This window comes from Lolium perenne, chromosome 4 (assembly GCF_019359855.2).
Source record: "Lolium perenne isolate Kyuss_39 chromosome 4, Kyuss_2.0, whole genome shotgun sequence".
In the NCBI taxonomy this organism is placed as follows: Eukaryota; Viridiplantae; Streptophyta; class Magnoliopsida; order Poales; family Poaceae; genus Lolium; species Lolium perenne.
In genome coordinates, this window is record NC_067247.2 from 125,881,147 (window position 1) to 125,907,246 (window position 26,100).

General features: G+C 44.8%; 1 protein-coding gene across 2 annotated transcripts; it reads left to right on the top strand.

Moving 5' to 3' along the window:
- The first annotated feature begins 5,219 nt into the window (after positions 1-5,219).
- Positions 5,220-11,265, top strand: LOC127293843 (phototropic-responsive NPH3 family protein NPY4). Of its 2 annotated transcripts, none has more exons than XM_051323530.1 (5): positions 5,220-5,422; positions 6,552-7,007; positions 8,765-8,834; positions 9,176-10,360; positions 10,437-11,265. In XM_051323530.1, exons 2-5 carry the CDS (start codon positions 6,946-6,948, stop codon positions 11,028-11,030), a joined length of 1,911 nt encoding a protein of 636 aa, XP_051179490.1. In that variant the 5' UTR covers positions 5,220-5,422; positions 6,552-6,945; the 3' UTR covers positions 11,031-11,265. The 2 variants fall into 2 exon arrangements, with proteins under 2 accessions (XP_051179490.1, XP_051179491.1); XM_051323531.2 differs by lacking the exon at positions 5,220-5,422 and adding an exon at positions 5,540-5,889.
- The last annotated feature ends 14,835 nt before the right edge of the window (positions 11,266-26,100 follow it).

Sequence of the window (26,100 nt, forward strand, 5' to 3'; positions counted from 1 at the left end):
TATATAAGCCGGATCCCGGGAGCCCTAGAGGCACAACCACAACTCATTGTAACAACGCGAAAGCGCCCAGATAATTCAGGCATAAGCAGCAGTAGGCCCTGTCATCGTGCAGGTGTTCCGAAGCTGGGTAAATCGCGTACCACCGTCCCGAGAGCACTCCGCCCTATGGCCCCTACTTCTTCTCCCCCTCGTGAGGATACCTCCTCCGGGGTACCGTCGATTAGGCAACGACAGATGCATACAGCCAAAAAAAAAACTAAGAAACAAAAGTCCCGCCACAGTATCTCAGGCCTAACAACAACAATACATTCACCACCAAGACAACGCCTGAAATACATACTCTCCAAAAGCGACGCCTCCAAGAAGGGAGCAGTGCTCCAGCACCATCGTCGTCCGATCAAAGAGTTTAGGTTTTCACCCTAAAGATAGTCATCGCTCTCAAAACAATGGCCCCAACAAGGTCATTGCCAGGCACAACCAATTAAGGCCTGACCTTGGGTTTTTACCCTGAAAAGTAGGACATTGAACTTCACATGTGTTGTCGCCCCCACTTACTTACCACTGTTGTGAAGCCCGGAACACCAAAGTAAGTCCCTCAACAACGCGGAGACTTGAACCTCCCTTAGCTAGTCCTCCAATCCGCCTTCATGATATTCTCTTCTTCTGACTTCACCATGGACCAAATGTCACTTAATGTCAACACAGAAAAGAGCTTCGCGCCGCTCCCTCCTGAACCAAACGGTCGGAATAAAATCATGGATGCGCGCGGCCGAATATCACCCGATTCAGCAAATTCCAGGCAAAAGATGCGTTGTTCCATTCGCCAACGGAGCCTTCCGGAACTCAACACTCTGACTAGATGAAAAAGGATCGGCATCCAGTAGGTCTTCATCTTCGCAGAAGAACCATAGGACTACCACCTTCAAGCTCGAAGCAGACAAACATGCCCCCACGCCCCCATCCGCTGGCCAATGACGACAAAGGAGGACACGGTGGATGGTGGCCGCCGCAACCACATTATCCTCGCCCCGCATGATCGCTGCCCCTTCCTCGCGCCGCCAGCTGAAGCCGACGGTGGATCTAGGTGGGCACTAGATCCAATAGCCACCGCCACCATCCATTGCCGGAGGCCGTGGAGGAGGAGCCGCCTCCGCTCGTCCAGGGACGCCGCCCTAAACGCAGTGCGCGTCGAAACCAGTGGCCGTCGCTCCTGCCGCCACCACCGGTCGTCGCCACCATCAACCCCTCGGGCACGTTTGGCGTCGGGGCCCACCGTCACCGTGGCCAGCGCCGACGCCGGCGGCGGAGGGAGAGAGGGCACGGGAGGAGTGTTGGCGGTGCTAGGGTTTGGGGCCCCTGACGTAGCCCTCGGGAGCGACGCGAGGAGCGTAGGGGTACAAACTCACCTCTAAAAATGGGGAGAATTTCACTTCCTAGCCTCTACACCAACTAGGGATGCACACCACCATAGGCATAAGTACTAAGATTTTTAATCTTGGTGAAATATTAAAGCATAGTCCTCAAGATAAATTGCATGAGTACCAGGTCAAGTCTGAGTCTCAAATATAAATAGGAACCTAAATTCGCGTGTGAGGATTTGAACTCGGGTGCTGGGTTTGTACTCCGTTCCCCAACCGGTTGAGCTAGGATCAATTAGTCTGAAGATCCAAATTGAGTACGAGTGCAGCACAATCGGGAGATCACGTTTGTTAGAATTATAATGTTTATTTTGAGTTTGTGGGAACAATTTTCGATGTCTATAAGTATTCCCAAATATCAGAACTTGTGTACTTAGTCCCTAAATAGGCTAAAAGTTCCGGTGTGATCGGCAAGTATGAAACAATAATTGGCAAAGAGAGAGATGGGAGGAAAGCACAGGTTAGATTTCGTGGAGGGGCCAGTGAAGGAGACGCGAGTGAGCCTCGTGTAAGATTGCTTCTGTGATCGATTGTAAAGATAAAAGAAAGCATCATCATTGGGAAGAGAGCCACCAAGGAGATGTTGTGCCTATGGCTAGATCTCCACTTGTTTTCCCTTTTCCCTTTCCGTCTCTTCGGTCGAATTTAAGTTAGACCCACCTGACACCGAGAGAACCGTCCCTATATCTACTCATCTGTCTCTGCATTTGACAGTGCTTATCTGAAGCTTCTTCAAGCAAACACAAAATTACGGACCTTCTGACAGACAGTCAAACACAAGGGCCTTAAGCCTGGTTAAGCGCAACAAGAGGGGATCAATGCAAAGCCGATTGTTTAGAGGAGGAAGTGATTGTTTTTCTCTACCAAAGTTTTCGTGTCAAACAGAGGGCATTGTCATCCACATATTGGCACAGTCGCACAGATTCATTCATCCAATGACCCTAACCTGACTAGGCCCAACACAAAACAATCTTATCTCTCCACGGGTGAACAGGATCGTCTACCCGATCTCCGGTTTTTTCCTTTGTCCTGTTTACCAGCCACATGTGCAACCAGGTTGGCCATCATCTTCCATGGATGGATGTCCATCAGATCAAAAATCCCCCCTAGCTATAAGCTGATGAGATAGTTAACCGCCATGGAAGAAAAATCCATGCAGTCTGTCCCTGGACCCTAGACGTCTCCATCCTTACCTTCCAGGCCACTTGGAGTTGAAGCCGAGGAGAGAGATGACAATTCATCGGCCATGAAAGCACATGTCGAACACATCATACAGATAGCATTGCCACGCTTTGATCTCCATCGAAAACACAAAATCTCTCTCTGATCAGTGATCACGCACGACAAAAAGCGCTAGCGATGTCAAGAGTACCTGTGTCCCCCGCCGCCGCCGGTGACTGACATTTGTGCGGCTACTCCCAACGCTACGTCCACAAGAAGAAGAAAAGCTCACACGGGCAACACCAGATTTCATGGCGTTTTCGAGGATAACGGAATCGCTTTCCACGGTGTGCTGGCTGAAAGCTGACAGCGTATGGCTCGAGATCGATGGACATCACGCATGTTGGCGAGATCCAGGGCAACGTGCCTTTCCTTGGAAAATCCAGTTTTCCTGTCACTGTTACCTATGGTCGCAAAGGGTCAAAGAAAGCACAGGAAATGCCCAAACGGCCACATATTTCCTTGCAAGTGCACAGTAACTGATGAGAATATTGAGCCTGTTCAGACCGAGTACTTGTGCACTGCTACACCCAAATCGCACCCTCGAATTCATTGCGTTTGGGACAGCTTACTGAATGCTAGCCACTTGAACCGTTCCGCATTTCACCCTGGTTCCCAAGTAGGGCTACATATCGTACTCACTGACAGGTGACAACAAGATGCCGACGACGTGTTGCTGTCCCCCTCAAGTCATGCGGTTAATTAGAAATCTTCCTTGGTCTACGTTTTAGCTTCAAAGCTAACTTCTTCACTGAATTACCAATGGAGTTTTACAGAATTATAATCCCTACAAAACTTCTATATTGGTTGATTGATTCAGAAAATTGAATCCTATGGGATTATGCACAGTGTATAATCTCATAGGATTTAACTACATCTTTTTTGCACTATGTTTTATAGTAATTTTTGCATCACTCAATCTTCTTGTAAACAATCCTTTTTCTTCCGAAGCAACCAAACAAACGAAAATCTCGTAGGAATTGGCATGAAGTTGCATTCATGTGTTTTCTTTTTCCTATTGAGACATTTCTAAATTCTGTGAATCAAATAAGAATTCAAAATATTTATGGTAAAAGATAAACTTACTACAACGCCAATACAATAACCCTAGCCTTATCTAAAACAGACCAGTGGTGGGAAAATAATTATGTGAAAACCTAATTAATGAAAGAGCACATATACATTAGAGTATATATTAATGTATCTACATGCAAAGTCTCTTGGTGGCGAACACAAGGCATAGTAATTATTTTTCTCATGAAATACGATAGCTCGTTTTCATACAATCAACTCTAATATGGTACGAAGCAGTAAAACTCAATCTTAGTCATGAATTTATCTAATTTAAACTGATGTTTTGTAAAATTGGGTAAATTTTTCTTAGCACTATTCTATTGATAGAAAGTTATTTGAGAGAGCATAGCTTGTGCCATATACAACCTCTTTTCCCTTACCCTCACTATTTCTTGTCATCCCTTACACTTCGAAGCCGCCTAATGCCTTTGCGCTCTAGATCTGGGAGCGGACCACTGCATATGTCAAAGGGATGTCTGGGGCGACACAAGGTATTAACTATGGCTCCACCAGAGGCGTCCTCATGCACTGCTAGATGGAGAAAATAGCCACCCACCACTGAAAGGAGATGTTGCACCACCAGCATCGTCCTACCGCTCAATAGGAGAGCGGTGACACCCCACAATGAGGAGGTTGCAATTTCTCTACTTTTTTTTCAAAATGTTGAGAGTACCTTTATGGGATTTGTGAGGAATTTCATATGCATGATAGTTGTGAGCAATATTCTAAAAGATACGTGTGGTTTCCTGTTTTTTTCAAACAAACTTATTTACGAAAGTTATGTGCAAATTCAAAGATGTGATAGCTTTTAACTTTTCTCAAACTCTTAGCAAGTTGTGCGGGGGTTTCTGATTTTTTTTGGAGAGTTTAGGAAGTTGTGTTCAAATTTCATGTAGTAGGTTAGTTTCTCTATAAGCCATGTGGGAGTTCCAGGACCTCACACTAATTTCTGAAAATTTAGAAAATTGTGTGCGATTTTCTGAAATTTGGAAAGTTGTGTGCAAATTTGAACTTAGTTTTGGCTTCTTTGGACGTTTATCTAACTAGGTTTCGTGGACTGCGGAGGCAGATTATGAACTAGGAGGAGAAAAGGGAGGGGCCGGCAAGAGAACATTTTCAGGGGCAGAAGTGTCCATTCGCGAAGCCCATGCTACCCCACCCCTGCACGGACTGAGATCAGGTGACATGCCTTAGGCATGTCACGCATGAACAGTGCGGTGACATGCACCGTAGGCCGTAGGATTGAAAATGAACACACAAGATCAAACACTGTAGCACGCGACTGTAGATGGTCCTGTAGCGAATGTACTGTAGCAATGTACTGTGCCAATATCCTGTAGCAAATACACTGTAGATGGTTCCTGTAGCAGTGATATCCTACCATCTAATCTAGATCCGACGGTGAGAAAAGGGGTGCATGTCACCGCACTGTTCACACGTGACATGCCTTAGGCATGTCACCTGATCTCAGTCCCCCCTGCACCCCCACCAGCAGGATAAAGAAAACCAAATCCATGAAGCTCTGCAGCAGCAGGCACCAGCAAACGCAACTCGCTCCGCCGCAAGAAAGATACTCATCAGCTCCACTCACCGGCGGCAGATCGACGCCAAGAAACATAAGCGCTTGATCGCTTCCCCTCTCTCTCTCTCTCTCTCTCTCTCGCGGGTGCTCTCTCTCTCGATTATCGTGGTCTTGGATGCAGAGTGAGGTATTCAGGCTCTCTTTCTACTTGTTTTCATTTGTAGCTTTGGATTTACTTATTTTTCTCCAGAGCAGCTGAGCAAGCATTATTTTTCCACAAATAAAAACGGAGTACTACAAGTAACCAGCACTAGTGGTAGTTCGGTAGGAATGTTTCTTGATGTTCGTTGGTTTGGTCGTTTCCTCTGTCCTAAAAAGCTGCCTTTTCTTCTGCGCTTTTCTGTTCGTTTCTGCCAAATACGTTTTCATCACTTCACTAGAAGAGTCCCCCTCCCTCCATTCCCTCTGACGGGAAGTAGAATAGGAAGCATATCCTCGCTCGCTGGGCCATTGAGATCGGACGGAGCCTTCCTCCTCCCCTCTCCCTCCGTCCAACGAATCCTTCCCTCGGACTCCTCCACTGTAGTGGAGATCCGTCCGCACTGATTGATTTCTTTTGCCGGCGACGGATCCCCCTGGATTGATTTCTTTTATGTGAGCGATCTAATCCCAATGTTTCATTCTCTCCAATCCATTCATCTTTTTCTGTGGCGGAGTGGTATTAATTTTTATTTTCCAAAAGTTTATTTAGGGTTCTAATAACACGCCCCCCTTTGTTAGGCACCGGGTGAACTTGTGTTCTTGGCTAACTGAAACTAAACTAATCCACTTTGTATTCCATTTTTCTTTCTTTCCTGTAGCAGGAGATAAAAAGTGTACTTTTCATTGAGGGGTGTGCCATTGCTTGTCAATCCGGGCAACACAATTTTTGGGTTTCTTGCTCGGAGAAAGCTGATAATATTCTGGTCCATTTTTTTTTCGTTTTGCGATTTATAGGTCTCTTCTCGTCCTAATAAAATCACCTAGAAAATCTATATATGTCCATTTCTTTATGCACATTTTTTTCGATCTTGTTGCCTGTGGTCTACGGATTGCAATTCTATAATCACCGTTTGACTGGCTGCATGTGCTAGATCGCTAAACAAATCTCAATCTCGTAAACCTGTCTTGCCATCCATGTTGCTTGCTTGCGATTTCAACCAAGATAAGAAAGATTCCTCCCCTCGCTGCTGCTTGTTCCCGTGGTCTCCCAACATCGCCTCACCGATTATTCCTGCTGTCCCCTCACCTCAAGATGCTGCCCTTGTGCTCTGCAGGTGCTGCCGCTTCCCTCCCTCTGCGCCTGTGTGCGATCCAGCTCGAAGGAGGAGTTCCTGTTGGCATTGTGCTTTCCCGGACCCAGATCTTGATGCAACTGCTGACTAGTTTACTGATCTAGAGGAGTTTCCTGGCCTGATTTGATTTGGTGACCACGCCGCGAGGGGGACAGTTGGGCGTGGATCCTCATCACTAGTTGTTGGTCTTGTCCTTTCACATGCCTGTGCCCACCACCGGTTTTGCTACTTTGCTGATGGGTTCAGTGTCGTGGGTTTGTTGAGCTGTTTCTTCTTCTTGGCCCCCATTTGGTGGTGACTGCTGAGGAGGAAGCTGAAAGGGAAGAGCTAGAGAGGACACAAAACAGAGTAGCAGGTTACTTTTTGCTGTGGCACAATGAAGCATATGAAGCTTGGGTCGAAGCCGGATGTCTTTCAGACAGAGGGCAGCAATATCAGGTTAGTTGTTTCGTTTCTCTTCTTGCTCAGAGTTTCTCCAGCTTCTGCACACATTATTACTTTATTTGATGCTTGTTCTTGTTGATTTACTTCACTTTAGTGCAAGTCTTGTTGCACGGCAACTAATTTTGTGGTTGAAATTGCGAGATCTGTTTCACTTGATAGAAATTTGGCTTTTGTATGCATCTTGGTTGTGCGATTTTTCCATGGATGATCTTCTTTTCATTGTTTTCAAATTAAATTCCAAATCAATGAAGTTGCTAAAGGGGGCAATCATACTGGTAACTAGTCATATGCTTTCAGCAATTAATTAGCTCTGTGGTGGGGAATGTGGTCCGTGATCTGTATTTTCCTGGGATCTACTTCTTAAACAGTAAGAAAAGGAAGTGAACATACTCCATTGGTGTCATTTCTTTGATTTCAGTTATTTGTACTACTAGTTAGGGAGCCTCCACAAAACTTCCAATTGTTCTGAAGTATTGATATTACTGTAGTAAATTTACACTATAGAGTTGAACAATAGTTGCGAAGAACTATTTTAGATGTTTGTTGAATTTTTCCCATCTTCTGAAAACTACATAAGTACATGGCTATCCAATACGCTACTATTCTATCCGTATCACGTTTTGCAACTAACTCTAAAACATTCATGATAGGGGTTGGATTGCTTTCTCGTTACAATATTCTTCACGAAATTGGTTGCCTAACATGCCTCTTAAGTAATGCATCATGTCATGACATTCAGATGGCTAACAATCCAACTGATGTTCTTTATTAGGTTAATTGTCCTTGATTCTTGCTAGCGGCATATGTTCTTAAGCTTCCTCTGTACTTTGAAGGCATGTGCAAATTTAATGATTGGAATGCCTTTCCTAGTTTGTTTAGTGTTTATTGTTTATATAATCAAACTAGTTGTTGACATTGTGGTCCATAATGTAGATTGAATTCGTGGAGCTCAATTAAGTTAGCTTTGCCTTACTATGTCCAGTTTTTTAAATCATTGGTCCAGGACCAGTTACCAGTTAAATTAGTTGTACTTGTCATGCACAATGCTACTAGATGTGAGGTTGCTTTCCAGACCTTTATCTATCGTTGCTTGTGGTACTTTACTTAGGTAAATGGTCTGTCACTCGCTGTCTTACTTTTAGCTGATTCAGTGGGTCAGGATTTTACTTTTTTTTTTTTATTTCAGCTATCCATACTTGTTTTTGTGTATTACGTGAATTTACTTTGCCATCTTTGTGTTCTGTGACTAAATATTTTGTGCACCAACATCTGTGATCATCTTTATGGACAAATACTGTGGGCCTTCTTTTTATGAACTGTGCCACTCACAAACACTGTGATTCTGTTCGGCAGCCAATATCTTAACAAATGTCACCTTGCCATTCTCTCGAAAGGATATGCATTAGTCATCCATGTACATATTCTGATATACTGTTCACCGAATAGTGACATGGCAGCACTATCATGGGAATACACTTGTATGATTTGCATAGTACAGCTATGACATGCGTACACATCAAACCAGAGGCAGAGAAGTAGTCGAAAAATATACAGAAGAACACATGTCAATATATGCCCTGGAATTTGTTCATTTATTTTGGGATTCATGTTCTGGTCAAATAAAGAATTTGGATGTGCTTTGCCTCTATTTTTGAATCTGTTCCTTTTTTTTCCATCTCGTCCATATTATGCTTTGCTTCTATTTGTACTAAATAGTTTTGATGCTAATGTTGTGCTAACATGGTTTTCAGGTTTGTTGCAACAGAGCTGGCAACAGATATTGTTATCTCCATAGGAGATGTCAAGTTTTATCTTCACAAGGTATCAACTTCCTTATCTGTATAAATTACTGTTCTCATGGTTTGACATTGCAGTGACATTTTGAGAGCAATTCTACAGTACTGATATTCACTATTAAGTTTGAATTAATTGTTAAAGCTCTTCCTCAGAGATGTTAAAGAATTATTTTACTTTAATTGCTCGGGATTTATATGACTAGCTGTTATTGTAGAACACCTGATTGTAAATTTGCAATGGAATGGACTGCTTATACATGTGCTTTTGCGGTACAATGGTTTAGACTTAATTTTGTTAAAAGCTAATTTTTTTATTGTGCAGCTTTGTTTTATGTCTAATAACAATGTTCTGCACATTGTTTGCAGTTCCCTCTTTTGTCAAAGAGTTCACGATTGCAAAGATTAGTAGCTTCAAGTAATGAGGAAAGCAGCGATGAAGTGGATATATCTGACATTCCTGGTGGACATTCAGCATTTGAAATTTGTGCCAAGTTTTGTTATGGCATGATTGTAACACTCAACGCATATAATGTTCTTGCTGCTCGTTGCGCAGCTGAGTACCTAGAAATGTTGGAGACCATTGACAAAGGAAATCTTATCTACAAAATTGATGTGTTCTTGACATCGAGCATATTTCGAACCTGGAAAGACTCAATCATAGTTCTACAAAGTACAAAGTCGTTGCAGCCATGGTCTGAGAATTTGAAGGTAATCAACCAATGCATTGACTCTATTGCATCAAAGGCGTCAACTGATCCGTCAGAGGTTGAATGGTCATACACGTACAACAGAAAAAAACTCCAATCCGAGAATGGTGTCGATTCTCACTGGAACGGAGTCAGGATGCAACAAATGGTCCCTAAGGACTGGTGGGTTGAGGACCTTTGTGAACTCGAGATGGAGTTGTACAAGCGCGTGATCCTAACAATCAAGGCAAAGGGAAGAATTCATGCTATAGTTATTGGAGAAGCACTGAGAGCCTATGCATTCCGGCGGCTGCTTGGTTCCCTGGAAGATGCTGTGAGCAATGGAACTGATTGCACAAAACGTCGTGTGGTTCTCGAAAACATTGTATTTCTGCTGCCCGCTGAGAAAGGTTCAGTGTCATGTGGTTTTCTTCTTAAACTACTAAGAGCTGCATGCTTGCTGGAATCTGGTGAATCTTATCGTGATAACTTGGTCAAGAGAATAGGCATGCAACTGGATGGTGCTTCAGTTGTGGACCTTCTTATACCAGCAGCTAGTGGTGAAAACTGTTTGTATAATGTTGACCTGATTGTGGCAATAGTTGAGCAGTTCATGTCACATCATAGTGATAATGGTAAATTGAGTTTTGAAGATGATGATGAAATTGTGGAAGTTGAGAATTTTGCTTCTGTTTCCATCACATCAAAGTTGGCAGTTGCAAAATTGATAGATGAGTATCTTGGTGAGATTGCGAAAGATCCCAATTTGCCTGTTTTGAAGTTCATTGAACTTGCTGAAATGGTGTCTGCCACATCCCGGCAAACACATGATGGACTATATCATGCCATCGACATGTATCTAAAGGTAATATTCACATATGTGTGTCTTGCTACTTCCGCTGTTGTTAGTTTCAAACTAACGCTCCATTCCGTGCATACAGGAGCACCCAAGCCTACCAAAGAGTGAAAAGAAGAGATTATGTGGATTGATGGACTGCAAGAAGCTGTCCCAGGAGGCATGCATGCACGCTGTGCAGAATGAGCGGCTTCCACTGCGTGTGGTTGTGCAAGTCCTCTTCTTTGAGCAAGTCCGAGCATCGGCTGCTTCTGCAAGGAGTGACTCTGCTGCCGATCTTTCATTGGCTGTCCATTCGCTTCTTCCTAGAGAGAACGGCAACTCGTATGGCAGCTCTAGATCAGCTGCCACCACAACAACTGAAGAGGATGGTAGCGGAGTCCCAACATCCAGTGACATCAACTCTTTCAGGTCGATGAGGCTTGCCACAAACGGTGCTGGCAGCGAGAGGAGCACCGCTAGCAGCGAGATTAACAAGAACAGTGAGGACAAGAGCACCACCGGTAAGGCGAAAGCGATGCTGATGCCTAAGAAGATGCTAAGCATGCTCTGGTCTGGGAAGACAACAAATGTTGGTGAGAACAGCGGCTCAGAAACATCGGAGAGCCCTGGGTCTGCCAACAACACGGAGGAGGTGAAGTCGACGCCGTCACGGAACACGAGGCGCTCGATGTCCTAGCCACTTGCCCTCGTAGTTTTTCTTTGATTTTTTTTCCTTTACACGAGAGGTAGCAATCTTAGGATGTGGAATACTACTGACTTGTCCAGTCGCCGATGATGTTTTTGTAGCATTCTTGCTAGTAATTGCTGTAGTCCCCTAGAGGTCTGGTCATTGGTGTTCAGGAAACACGTTTCATAAGATAAATCTGTAATGTTTCTTCGGTGATAGTAGTATAAAGGAAGTCGTTTTTGGAGGTTGCAGACTGGCAGCGTAGGGCAAAGTTTCTGTCTTGATCACTGATATTCTTTGTAGGCAGAAGTCATGGTGCTAAACAGTTTTCTCTGTGCGGTGTATTACTTTTAGCGTTTTCTCTACGTGGTCTATTACCAGCTTCATCTGAAGGTAAAGGGACAGGGCACGGGGCGACCGGCCACGAGTAACATGCCGCGGCGTTTGGCATGCTTGCCGAAGTTCGGTCTGACCAAGTGGTATAGAAAATCCTCTGTTAATGACTCAGTTCATCTATCCTATTAAGCGATTGATTGGTTAACCTGAGGTTAAATGTAGCCATTCACCCACCCACTCGTCGCAGGATGAAGGCACTGCAGCAGGATTTGCTTCAGTTGCACACTATCACTCCTCGAAGAAAACATCAGAAATTTGAGAATTGGCAAAACCGTACTAGCATTGAAAAGGTCTGTGTGACTCCTGCATACAAGGCTACATACAGTTTGGTATAGACAACAACGCACTATATGATTTATTCTATCGCTGGATATTTGGATATGTTGTCAGTACGTACACTAATTCGGTTTTGGCGATACATCATTTTGGATATTCGAATTTTGTAATTAATGCTACGAAAATCATGAGGCGGCAGATTATGTATGCATACACAAGGAAAGACTAACTGGGGTATGTAAGTTACACAGATCTCAAACCCACATATCACGTACGCATGTACCAAATCCACTCTTATACTATATACTCACAAAAAAAGATATATATATGTCAGGGAAGTTTTTATTTGGGTGTGTGTGTTTGTGTGTGGTTGGTGGGGATGCTCCAACACAATCACATGTAGATCTTGTTTGGTACTAGAGTTTTGGCGGGATCAATGTGGACAATCTTCACCAAACCCCAAACCCCGTCTTGTTTTTAAAAGCATATTTGGTTCTACTGTATTGATCTAGTTTAATACCCGTTTTATCCATTCCCCCCAAATTGTAGTATAATTTCTCTAATACCCAATACACTACCCATAGCTACTGAATTGAGGATTATGATTTTATAAGGATTTGAGATAATTGGGTGAAGGTAGGAGTTTCACCCAATCCCTCTAGGGATTATCCTAGTAATCCAACAAAAACTCTAGCACCAAACAAAGTTGTACGTGCCTAAATTATCCCTACCCTCAAGGAGTCAAATAAAGCTCCTCTAGTCAAAATGATAGGTTTTGAAGGGTTCTACTCGGATGTTAATCCCGAGACATGTTAGTTTGTATTTATAGGAGTTGCATGTTGCGGTGTAAAGCTTTTACACTGCGAGACAAACTACAAGTCCTTGTAAATGTGAAATATGTATAGGAAACTACCTACCTTAACACCGCCACAGTTGGACTCTTGTATTTCCCTTCCGTTAGTACTCGGCTACGTGGATTCCTTCCACTTTCTGCCAGTGCTCCTCTCGGTAGATCATGCCATTGTGGCCCCCATCTGAAATTTATAACGAAATAAGTAAGTATTGGTGGGCATGAAGTATGAAGGTAGAAACAAGGCTTGGAGATGCCCTTAATTACCATGCGAAGCAGCGATCGCGACGTTAGAACACCGGCCTGCTGGCCATGTTTGCTGATGGCACATACTTGATGAAGACGGCAAGACAGAAGAAACACTGCAATGAGTCCAAAAAATCTTTGCGGATACGAGGCCATGGAAGGGAAGGAGACGCCATCCACCATTCGTGAGCGAGGAGTGTAGTGGGTCAAGGGATGTACGATAGGGAAGAAATGATTTAGCTAGAATTTAAAAACCTCGGGGAGTACCTCCACTTAGATTTTGCATTTCTTCGACGCAATCATAAACCCCTTAAGGGCATGTACAATAAAAGATGCTTTGAGGGGTGTTTAGAAAAATAAATAGGTTTTAATGTAAGCACCCGTGCTTATTTGTACTCTCTCCGTCCCATCAAAAGTGTCTTAACTTTGTTAAAATTTAGATGTATTTACCTATTAGATAGTGTCTAGATACATTAAATTTTTGACAATGTTGAGACACTTTTGGTAGGACGGAGGGAGTACTAGACAGATGCCTAACTAAGTATCTCTTATGTACAAATAAACACCAGTGGTTAGCAAAAAAAAAAACTCCCTCCAATTCATATTACCTGATGCTAAAATGGAAGTATCTATAACTAAAATATATCTAGATACATTCATATAAGCATCAAGTAATATGAATCGAAGACAGTAATTTATTTCTCTAAGCATCCTTTATTGTACATGGCCTAATAGAGTTGGGCCTTGCATGTGCCCAACTCGTGCAACCAACCGGCGCGTAGAGCACGTGGCGCCCATCATGAGCTCTCTACCGTTTTCCGTATGCGTACGTATTTTTTGTTGCAAAATATTAGGAATACTAGCAAGTACGCAAATACAGGTCCCATTGAGTACTATCTTTCTTCTCGTACACAAATGTATACCAGAGCGAGCCACCGGTGGCCGGCTTTCCGCCATGAAGACGTGCCTAGCATGAGTGTTCTTTCCCAGCTGGAGAGCGGACCCACGAAGTTTACGTGCTTCAGCCGCCGTCACCGATGAGCGACGACGACATGGCATGAAGCAGCGGCTCCCGTTACTCCCAACGGGTGTCACGTGCTCTGAGCGTACGGATGGTCGCAAGAGTTGGACGCAGGCAAGCCCTATCCCCTTAAGAGGCAGGTCTACTTCAGAACCTTTTGCCAACATTTTGGTATTTCTCTAAATAATGAGGAAGATAGACTTATCTGGCTTTTATCTGAGACAGGGGAGTATTCCACTAAATCTTTCTACTCAGCTTTGCAACATTTTGGTACGGTTCCGTATAAGTTTTGGTGGAAAATCAAGATTCCTCTCCGCATCAAAACATTCATTTGGTTAGTTTGTAAACAAAGCATACTGACCAAAGATGTTTTGTTGCAGAGAGGTGGTGATTGTGATCCGGGTTGTCTTTTCTGTGGGGAAAAAGAATCAATTAACCATCTTCTTTTCCAATGCCCATTAGCTAGATACCTGTGGAACGTTGTTAGCTGTGTAATTGGAGAAACCTGCCAATTTAAATCAGTAGATGACTTTCTGGTAACATGGCTTGGTGGTTTTGCTGGTAGAAAGAAAAAATTACTTGCAGTTGGAGTAGCAGGGATCTTATGGAGTGTTTGGAAATCAAGGAATCTGGCATGCTTTGAAAAAGTTTGGCTGACTGATCCCTTTGTTGTGCTTAATCAGGCTTGTTGCTGGATTGATCACTGGAGTAACTTGCAGGTGAAGAAGGACGCAAAGCTGGAATTGCAGCAGGCAGCAAGATTGCTGGGGCAAGTCACTGTTGAAGTCTTCACGGCGAGGAGGCGCCGGGCATCATGGATTCCGAAGCTGGGTGTTTGATAGAGGCACGCGAAGAGGAAAATTGGAGATGTTGAAGCGGGAAACTACGGGCGCGCAACACGGATTGAGGAGGGTTGACAGGATGCAGTTCTGTAGTGTAGAGGATTATGATCCTATCTCACTTTTTCAGGCGCTGTCCCATGTTTTTCTTCTTCACCTTACTGTGTCTCCTTTGTTAAGAAAATGTTCTAGCATAAACTTCATCAACGGGTGGTTGTAGAGTTCTGGTGGTGAAACATTGTAGTCTGATTTCTATTAATGGAAATTGGGGGCTATGCCCTTTTATTAAAAAAAAAGAAACTTTTGCCAAAGCATAGTACATGCAAAAGGGAAGGGGCAATTTCGTATGAGGTACCAAATATTCGCCAATTTCTTCACTCTTCACACACTTAGGGCTCTCCAGCGGCTTTGAAAGAGCAAAGTCTAAACCCAGTGTTTTGTGTGTTTGATGACAACACTCGAATAATCTCACCGTGTGCAAAGAGTGTCTTTGATAGATTTGCAAGTGCACGGTAACCTCGCTGGACACGTCAAGATCGGAGGACTGAAGCGTAGCTTATAGGTTTTCTGGTTTTGTGTGTGTATCGAGAGGTGACATGGTTGGAGAGGAAAAGAGGAGAAAGCAGTTTTTGTCAGACCGGTACTACCGGTACCAGTAGCGGTAGTACCGCTACCCCTACTGGTACCGCCCAACAGTACCGATCTGGAGTTTTGCACTGAGAATGTCCCACAGAACAAGTTACGGTACCTTTAGGGTACCTTGAGCGGTAGTACCGCCTCGGTACCGCTTAAGTACTGTAACATGAGTTACGGCTGTACCGCTCTGGTACCGCTTCGGTACCGCTTGGGATCCAGTAAGCTTTGGAGGCCATTGCGGTACCTCGAGCGGTACCGCGAGCGGTAGTACCGCTATGTGTCCACGTGGATAAGTTCTGTGGGATTTCGAATCCAGAGCGGTAGTACCGCTTACCAAAGCGGTAGTACCGCTTAGGCAAAAACTGCAGATAACGGTTGGATTTCGGGGGGCCTATTTAAAGGGCTCTTCTTCCCCAACTCGTTTTTATCTCTTCTCTCTCTCTCCTCCATTGTTGTTGAGCTTAAACCTTGAGGATCTCCCCAACCATCCAACCAATCTTGCCCAAATTTTGAGGAGTGGTGGAGGAGGCCCCGATCTATAGTTCTACCAAGAGAGATTTCACCAATTCGTGCTAGTCCTTAGTGGATCTTGGAGTTAGGGTTCCTATGGTGGGATCTTGGAGGAAGTGCACCTATGGAGGCTAGCTTGGTGTTGTGCTAGCCCCATAGGTTGTTGGGAGCCTCCTAGTGTTGTGGAGCTCGCCCCAACCTTGTGAAGGAACCACCTCCTCGATCGGTGCCATAGTGGAGAAGGGGGAGCCCCTTTGTGGAGCTCTCTCGAGGAAGAAGGTGAGGCCTTCCTTCGTGGTGTGGCCGCCTAGCCTCTTGTGTGAGGCTAGCACCTCCTCAACGCGGACGTACTCTCTTTTGTGAGAGAAACTGCGGGAAACAAACCTCGCCTCGTCTCTGCGCCATTCGGTTGTCCCGCTCCTTACTCTTACTATCATGCTTGTTTCCTTGTTGCACTTGCCTAGGATCATACTAGGAACATCTCCACCACTAAAGCAATCACCTTTACCTTCTGCACCGCTAAAATTGAAAAAGACTTAAAATTTGTGTAGCGTCCATTCACCCCCTCTTGTCCGCTACGTATCAGAACAAGGTTTTCTTGCTCGGGCTTTAACGCCTAAGAAATGGCCGGACAAGAGAAGGTTGTGAATGGGTCTCCTTCCCTTGAGCCACCCGCTCCATCATCTACCATCGATAGCACAACGACTACGTTGGATGACCTGAAGAAATTGGAGTCATCCATCGTTAGCCAAATGAAGGCAATGATGATGGAGTTGGTTGCTCAAAAGCCAACCCCTATCGAAGATCCTAAGGCAAGTGCCGCGGATCCCCTACCAAAAGCTAGTCAATTTCCTCTTGTTAATTTTGTCTCGCAATCGACAAAAGATCCACAAAAGGAAGGGCTTGGGGAGACCGGCACTTCAACAAAGGGGAAGGATGAGACACCGGTATCAGAACGTCTAGGGGATAATCATACGGTGCCACCACCAAGTGATTACACCATAAGCGTTCCAATACCTATGCCACATATCTTGTCGCATGGTTCGCCACCGTTACTTGAATCAAATAGCTTTGAAAATTGGCAATTCTTAATGCGTTCTCATGTGCGCAGCTCTTCTACCGAGGTTTGGCGCATCATTGAGGAGGGCTATTCACCACGAGACCCAAATAACTTGACAAGAAGAGAAGTGGTGGATGAACAACTCAACGCCACCGCCATCAACAAGATCCACATGGCCGTCACTCCCAAGGACCGCGCTCATATCCGCTCACTCAAGACCGCCAAGGAAGCATGGGATAAACTCGACAAGCACTTCCTTGGAAATGAGAGCATCCAAAGCTCTCGTTTTGATGAAGTGAACAACATGGCCGACAACTTCGTCATGAATGAAGGAGAGACCCCCGAAAAATGTATCGGCGCATCATCGCTCTTGCCGTACAAATGCAATATCTTGGAGAAACGTTTGTGGATGACCATTGGATCAAGCGAAAGTTCTACAACACTCTCCTCCCTTATGAAGAAGTGAAGTTGACGGCCATCCGCCAAAACGCCTCCTTCCGTGCTATGACATCCGATGAAGTCCTTAGCGAAGTTATCGCTTTGGACATCTCCAAGAAGAATGCGGAGGATCTTGTTGCTCGCGCCCACAACACCCGCAAGCCCAACCTTGCATTGAAGATGAAGGTTCATGAAGCTAGTGAAAGCGATGAGGATCCCATTGAGTGGGGTTCGAACGATCTCAAGACTAACTATCATGAGCATATGGCCCTCGCCGCCCAGAGATTTTGGGAGGGAAACAAGTCCTGAAACACAAGATCAAGAAGACTACGTGATTCTTCAAGAAACTTCTCCAAGAGTCCAAGGGAGGGGCAAAGGGGGAGAACATGCTACAATTTTGCGGCGACAAAAGTCATTTTGTTGCGGATTGTATCTATGAGAGAAGAGAAGATAATGGTGGATGGCTTGTCCGCAAGGAAAAGTTCAAGTCACTCTCCAAAGGATTCTCCAAGTTCTCCTCCAAGCCCGATGACGACAAGGTCTCCTTCACCAAGAAGCCAAGAGCCTTTATCATCCGTGAAGAGTAATCCTCCGATGAGGATGGGGAGCATGAGGACAAGAGCTCCAACAAGGAAGAAGAGGGAGTGGCCGCCATCGCCATTACCACTCCCTCCATCTCCCTCTTCGACTCTCCAAATGAGAACCTCGTCACCAACAACGCCCGTTGCCTCATGGCAAATGTATCCTCGGAGGTAGATTCCCCTTCCAAACTCACATCCCCATCTAATGTTTAATCTATTGATGATGCCACTAGTCTCACCATTAAGCGTGAGATTGTGGGTTTGGATTCTTTTCTCACTAACATGCAAGGGGATACCAAGACTCATGTTGGGGCTCTCTTGGCCCAACTTGGTGCGGCTCAAGACCTCATAGAGGAGAAGGAGAGGCTTGAAAGGGAGGCGGCAAATGAGATTGCATCTCTCAATCAAGCACTTGAGGAGGAACAAAACTTGTGCATGTCTCTTGAAGCTAGTGTCATCACCCTCGAAGACCCCAACAATGCCATCATCTCCCAACTCACCAAGGACCGAGATCATGCTCTTGGATTGGTGGGTGAGCTCAAGAAGAAGATGCTTTCTCTCGGGGAACCCAACAAGGAGAAAGATGAGGAAGACCCCAACTCTTGTCATGACGAGCTTGTTGATCAAGTTGCTTCTTTGAAGAGGCACAATGCTCTACTCTTGGAGGTCAATGCTCTTCAAGAAGAAGCCTTGGATGAGTATTACCGCTTGTGCAAGGAGAAGACCTCATGTTGCAATCATGAAGAAGAAATCGCCACTCTTGAGAGCACCAAGGCCAAGCTATTGAGTTTGAGTAGCATGCAAGAAGAGTCCTTCGTGGAGTGCCTCCGCATGAGCAAAGAGAAGGTCACTTGTTGTGATCATGAGGAAGAAATAGCCTCTTTGAAGAGGAGTGAAGCCAAGCTCATGGAGGTCAATTTCATGCAAGAGGAAGCTTTGAAGGAGTACTTTCCCTTGAGCAAGGACCGCGCGTGTTGCAACCATGAAAGTGATATTGCCAAGATGGAGAGTGACGAGCGCCTACTCATGAAGATGAACTCTCTCCAATAAGAAGCTTTGATGGAACATTTCCGGGTGAGCAAGGCAAAGGAGGTCCAAGTGTTTGATATCACTCACCCTCACCTGGAGCACGAAGATGAAGTCAATCGTTTGAAGGCCAAAATTGATAGACTCCAAATTCAAGTCAAGTACTTGGAAGGAGTCATTGAAGCCAAAGAAGGAGCCAAAGAGGGCTCGTGCAATGAAGGAGGAGTGGCTACCACGCCAAAGAGGAAGAGGAGTAGGAGGACCAAGAAGAAGAAGAACAAGGAGAACATGGAGATCAACCATGAGGGAGGCGATGCTAGCTCAAGAAGGGATGGAGTACCCAACTCCGTCACGAAGGGTTTCGCCGGCTCTAACAACTCTTCTCATGTTCTTTTTGTTGATTACTATGGACATATTCATGCTCGCTTTATTGGTCCTCAAGAGGACAATGTTGATTGGACTATTTGGGTTCTCAAACCCCTTGTTACTAACATGATAGGACCCATTGAAAAATGGGTACCTAAATCCAAGACTTGATTCCTTGTAGGACTATGCTTCCGGTGGCGCTAAATGGGTGGTTGATAGTGGAGCCACAAGTCATATGACCGGAAGCAAGGAAATTGTTTTCGGCCTCGAGCCATCTCACTCTACCGTTTCATATGGCGGCAACACGTGCTCTAAGGTATTGGGTCTTGGCAAGGTGGTGGTAACACCCGACATTTCACTTGTGAATGTCCTCCTTGTCGACACCCTTGGTTACAATCTACTTTCCGTTCATCAAATTGCTCGTATGGGTCTATGTACATTTTTCGATGAACATATGGTGGTCCTCTTGTGGAGCAAGACACTCCGTGTAGCCTTTGTTGGATATGTAGAGAACGGGTTGTATGTTGTTGATTTCTCCGGAAAGACAACATCTTTCGCTCTTTGCCTATTCGCTAAAAGTGACAAGGGTTGGTTATGGCATCGCCGACTAGCCCATGTCAACATGAGGACTTTGCAAAGTCTCCACAAGGGTGGCCACATTCTCGGACTAAAAGAAGATGTTTCCTTTTGCAAAGATCGTGTTTGTAGGGCTTGCGTACAAGGAAAAATGCATGGAGCTCCTCACAAGGCCAAGACAACCATCTCTACCACAAGATGCTTGGAGCTCCTACATGTTGATCTCTTCGTTTCCACCGTCTCGTGAAAGTCTTGGAGGGAAGAAGTATTGCCTCGTCATTGTTGATGACTATTCACGCTGTTGTTGGGTATTCTTCTTCAAGTACAAGAGTGAGACTCAACGGACTATGATGGAGTTTGCCAATCAAGTTCAACGCAAGTACAATGCCACGATCCTTGCAATAAGGAGCGACAATGGAACGGAGTTCAAGAACTACACTTTGGATGACTTCCTCGGCGAAGAAGGAATCCAACATCAATACTCCTCGCCATATACTCCCCAACAAAATGGGGTCGCCGAAAGGAAAAATTGAACCTTGATCGAAACCGCTCGAACAATGAGATGGATTACAAGTCCAACTATAACTTTTGGGCGGAAGCTATCTCTACCGCATGCCATGCTACTAATGGCCTCTACTTTCGCAAGGGCCCAGAGAAGACACCATATGAGATTCTCATCGGCAACAAGCCCAATGTGTCATACTTCAAGATCTTCAGATGCTAATGCTATGTGCTTGTCAAGGACACACGTCTATCCATGTTTGATTCAAGAGCTCAAGAAGGAATATTCGTTGGCTATGCTACGGATTCTCACGCCTATAGAGTCTTCAACAAGTCAAATGGGCGAGTTGTAGAATCTTGTGATGTGACATTCGATGAAGATAATAGATCTTTGGAGGAGCGAAGTGCTTCTTGTGAGAAAGGAGATGAATTCCCCCGGATGCCATAGGAAGGATGGGTGTTGGAATTTGCCGATCTCAAGAGTTACCTTCTATGAGTACCTGGGAAGGACCAAGTTCCACCCAAGTGGAGTCATCTACACCACAAGGCCAAGCTTCTTCCGTTGATCATACAAGTGCAAGCCAACCTCTACAACAACCTCAAGTTCAACATCAACAACAACAACAACAACAACAACAACAACAACAACAATCAAGTGCATGCCCACCTCAACAAGCTCAAGAACAACATCAACAACTACCACAAGCTTATCTACCTCAACAACCGACATCAAGTGACCAAGTGATACGTCTCCAACGTATCTATAATTTCTGATGTTCCATGCTATTTTTATGACAATATGCATTTTCTGGAACTAACCTATTAACAAGATGCCGAAGTGCCAGTTCCTATTTTCTGCTGTTTTTGGTTCCAGAAAGGCTGTTCGGGCAATATTCTCGGAATTCGACGAAACAAAAGCCAAACATCTTATTTCACCGAGACGGACCAGAACACCGAAGGGGAGACGGAGAGGAGGCCCAGGGCCTCCAGACCACAGGGCGGCGCGGCCTAGGAGGGGCGCGCGCCCAGGTGTGGTGTGGGCCCCCCAGGCACCCCCTCGCACCGCCTCTTCGCCTATAAAATCCCTCGCAACGTAAAAACCCTACAACAATTGATGAAACTCTAGAAATACTCTGGGGCGCCGCCGCCATCGCGAAACTCCAATTCGGGGGACAGAATCTCTGTTCTGGCACGCCGCCGGGACGGGGAAGTGCCCCCGGAAGCCATCTCCATCGACGCCACCGCCTCCATCATGCTCCGTGAGTAGTTCCCCCATGGACTACGGGTTCTAGCAGTAGCTAGTTGGTACTCTTTCTCCCATGTACTTCAATACAATGATCTCATGAGCTACCTAACATGTTTGAGATCCATCTGATGTAATCGGTGTTGTGTTTGTTGGGATCCGATGAATTGTTACATTATGATCAGTCTATCTATAAAGTTTGCGAAGTTATTGTTGCTGCAATCTTGTTATGTTTAATGCTTGTCACTAGTGCACGAGTGGCATGATCTTAGATTTAAGCTCTATAATTATTGCTTAGATTGTATCTACAAGTTGTTTGCACATGTCTATGTCCGGAACCCGAGGCCCCAGAGTGATAGCAACTGGGATAACTAGAGGGGAAGGCTTAGGTATGAGGATCACATGTTTTCACCAAGTGTTAATGCTTTGCTCCGGTGCTCTATTAAAAGGAGTACCTTAATTACCAGTAGATTCCCTTGAGGCCCGGCTGCCACCGGCTGGTAGGACAAAAGATGTTATGCAAGTTTCTCATTGCGAGCACGTATGACTATATATGGAAAATATGCCTACATGATTAATAATCTTGATGTTCTGTCTTAATGCTATTTCAATCCTATCAATTGCCCAACTGTAATTTGTTCACCCAACACTTGTCATTTGTTATTGGAGAGTTACCACTTGACATAGGCATCCCCAATGGGCCTGCCGAATATGGTACCCGGGGTTTACTGAAGGCCCACGACCCGAAGGATAAGAAGAATCGGAAGCCCAAAATTACTATTAAGGAAAGCTAGAGTTGTATTAGGAGACAATACTTGTAATCTTGCGGGATGAGTTGGAAACCCTCCCGGACTCTGTAACTTGTGTATTACGAATCCCTCGGCTCCGCCTCCTATATAAGGGGGAGTCGAGGGACAAAGAAAGCATCGATTCATTGTCTTACAAACCCTAGTTTTCACATCATCGAGCACTTTTCGGCTGAAACCTTCGAGATCTACTTGCCCTCTACTTCCGACTAAAACCCTAGTCTACAACCCGCAGGCATTGACAAGTTAATCCCTTGTCAATTGGCGCCGTCTGTGGGGATCGAACCCACAGCCACGTAGAGCCACCTCTTCCGCCACCCTTGGACGGAGTCGGGAAATTTGACGTCGAAGTATTCGACGTCAGAACGAACACAGATAACAACGCCGCCAATGTTGTAGGCGACGTTGTGGGAGCCATTACGGCGGAGGCAGAAGATGCGCTTCCACAGAGCCCAATTAGGTTGGTCTCCGACGAAGCATTCACACAGTGTGATAAAAATCGACACGTGAAGGATGGAATTGGGCGTCAGCTGATGCAGCTGAAGCCCATAGACAAAAAGGAGACCTCGAAGAAACTCGTGAATAGGGGGAGAAAGACCACGGATGAGGTGGTCAACGAAACTGACCCGGTACTCGATTGGAGGCGATGGATAGCTCTCCTCCTTGGGGAAGCGCAGCGCGTTCTCCTTCTTGGTGAACCCCAGCTTCTTCAGCAGGTTCATATCTTGGTTGGAGATCTTGTATCTCTCCCACTCCAGACCTTCGGCGGCCCTCTTGGACTCGGGAGTGCTATGCCTGGTCAGTCGCGCGCGTGGTGGCATCAATGCGAGTGGAGGAGAAAGGTGCGAGCATGCTTGAGCGCAAGAGGCAATGGGAGCGGTGGAGGATTTTTGCAGAGGAAGAACAGAGGTGCGGCGCGAGCAAAATATTGACGGAGGAAGACGATGACCTTAAATAGAGGTGCGGTGAATCGACGCACCGTTGGATGAAGAGATTGCGGGATAGATGGTGTACACGTGGACAAGGGGTAAAACAGTAATTTCATTCAGAAGAGAAATAACAGGAGCTACAGTACATGCGCCAGGAAAAGCGGAGGACGTGTGTCCCCCACTTGCACGACGTATCAACTTGATGAGCAATTTGGGCCCGCAAGGCAGAGAGAGAGCAGTTCTCGCGTTTTCCCGATACAACGGTCGTGGCTATCATCAGCAATGATGTCACCATGGCAAGATAAAAATTCGGCTAAGCAGCTTCATAAGAATGGCGACAGCAGAAGATTGTTGATTGTTTCGAGAGCCTTTGATCAAATACAAGTTTTTGATCAAATGCTCGGGGGCTACTTTGGAACAATGAAAAACTCGAGAGTGACAAAATAGAAATGGTGAGAGCCTATGATCAAATACAAGCATTTGCTCATAGCCTCGGGGGCTACTCCCATCGGGAGCGCTGTTCGCGCACCCGACAGATATGAAAACTTCGAGAAGGAAGGAAAATATAGCAAGGTAAGGCGTTGAGCCTACACCCAAGCACAAGTCCTTGGCTGTAGCCTCGGGGGCTACTCCCATCGGGAACGTTGTTCGCGTGCCCGATGAAATTATAAAAAAGGAGAGAAAAAAGAAAAAGTGAGCATATTTTGAGTTATATAAATAACTCTACATATACTCCCATCGGGAGAGCAATATAAGTCATCCGTTGACTCAATAAAATGTGCTATTCCAACATCCGAAAAAGCACTCGACAATATATTCTCAGAGCGCCAAAGTTGCGAACAATCTCTGAATGCCGCAAAACTTTGCGAAGGTAAGACCCCAGATCCGTTCTGAGTGGCGTGGCGCCGTCTCTGACGTCGGTTTGCTACATTTTTCCGTATCAACAGATACGAAGAAAAATCCTAACGGACACGTTAGGTACCCGATAAAATATGACTGGGACTCGAAAGAATGGTAAGACCTTAAGCGGCACCTGTCGAAGTTTACACCAGTATCCCGAGATCATGTCCAGGGACGTGATCTTGAAGTAGGTTTTTGCGGATTGCCACTAGAGCAGTTAACTAGTACCTGATCCGTCAGATGAACTAGCCCCAACTACCATTATCCCTGTACAATATATAATTTCGTATTCAAAGATATGTGGTAAAGTTCAGAACTATCGAATGAATATAAAGTTGGAGATTTTCCCTGACTCTGCGATTCAAGCAAAATCTCGGGGGCTACTGACATAGGCATCCCCAATGGGCCTGCCGAAGATGGTACCCGGGGTTTACTGAAGGCCCACGACCCGAAGGATAAGAAGAATCGAAAGCCCAAAATTACTATTAAGGAAAGCTAGAGTTGTATTAGGAGACAATACTTGTAATCTTGCGGGATGAGTTGGAAACCCTCCCGGACTCTGTAACTTGTGTATTACGAATCCCTCGGCTCCGCCTCCTATATAAGGGGGAGTCGAGGGACAAAGAAAGCATCGATTCATTGTCTTACAAACCCTATTTTTCACATCGTCGAGCACTTTTCGGCTGAAACCTTCGAGATCTACTTGCCCTCTACTTCCAACTAAAACCCTAGTCTACAACCCGTAGGCATTGACAAGTTAATCCCTTGCCACCACTAGTGTAGATAGCTGGGAACCCCGGTCCATCTCTCATCATCATATATTCGTTCCTATATGACATTGGAAGTAGTATCAACTATTTTCTGGTGCCATGGCCTCTGTGTTACTGCTATTGCTGTTGTGTTACTATTACTATTGCTCTCATATTACTGCTGCTTTCACATCACCCCTGTTACTAGTGCTTTTCCAGGTGCAGCTGAATTGACAACTCAGTTGTTAAGGCTTATAAGTATTCTTTACCTCCCCTTGTGTCGAATCAATAAATTTAGGTTTTACTTCCCTCGAAGACTGTTGCGATCCCCTATACTTATGGGTTATCAAGACTATTTTCTGGCGCCGTTGTCGGGGAGGCATATCTCTACTCATAAGTTCACCTGGGGAGTACACTCTACCTCTCTCTCTCTCTGTTTTTATTTTATTTTATTTTGTTTTGCTTAGTTTACTTTTGTCTAGTTTATTTGTGCTTAGTTTATTTCTTTCTAGTATTATTTTGCTTATTTTACTTTTGTCTAGTTTGTTTTTGTCTTGTTTTATTATATACCCGAAAATCCATAAAAATTTGAAAAACCGAAAAATTAAAACTGTTGTTATGGGAGAACCCACAACCTATTTGGAGCTTATTGAAATATATATGAATTATAGAGAATCAAGAACGGGTAAAGTCATGAGTGCTGTGGTAGAAAAATTGAATACAATTGCTAAAATCTTGCTTAAACGCCATGATATAAACTGTTGCTCTAAACAGGATACTAAACATCTGAAATTCCAATGTGGCTTTAGTGAAGAAGTTTTAATTAAGAACTATAATTGGAATAACTATATTCATTTTGGGTTCGAAGAGGTAGAACAATTTGTCTTATTTATGGGAGCTTCTGAGATTGAATCTTTCATGTCTAAAAATTATGAAACTTGTGTTGCTTGTAAGGACCTTAAAGATTATGTCTCTTCTATCCTTAATTTTTGCATAGAAAGTTACAGTGATAATCCTTATATCATTGATTGTAAAGAGAGAATCATTAATGCACAAGAATGCACTCACAATTTGCAGGAGCCTGTGAAAGAAGAAATTGATGAACCTGAGAGCTCATTGGATGAAAAAGA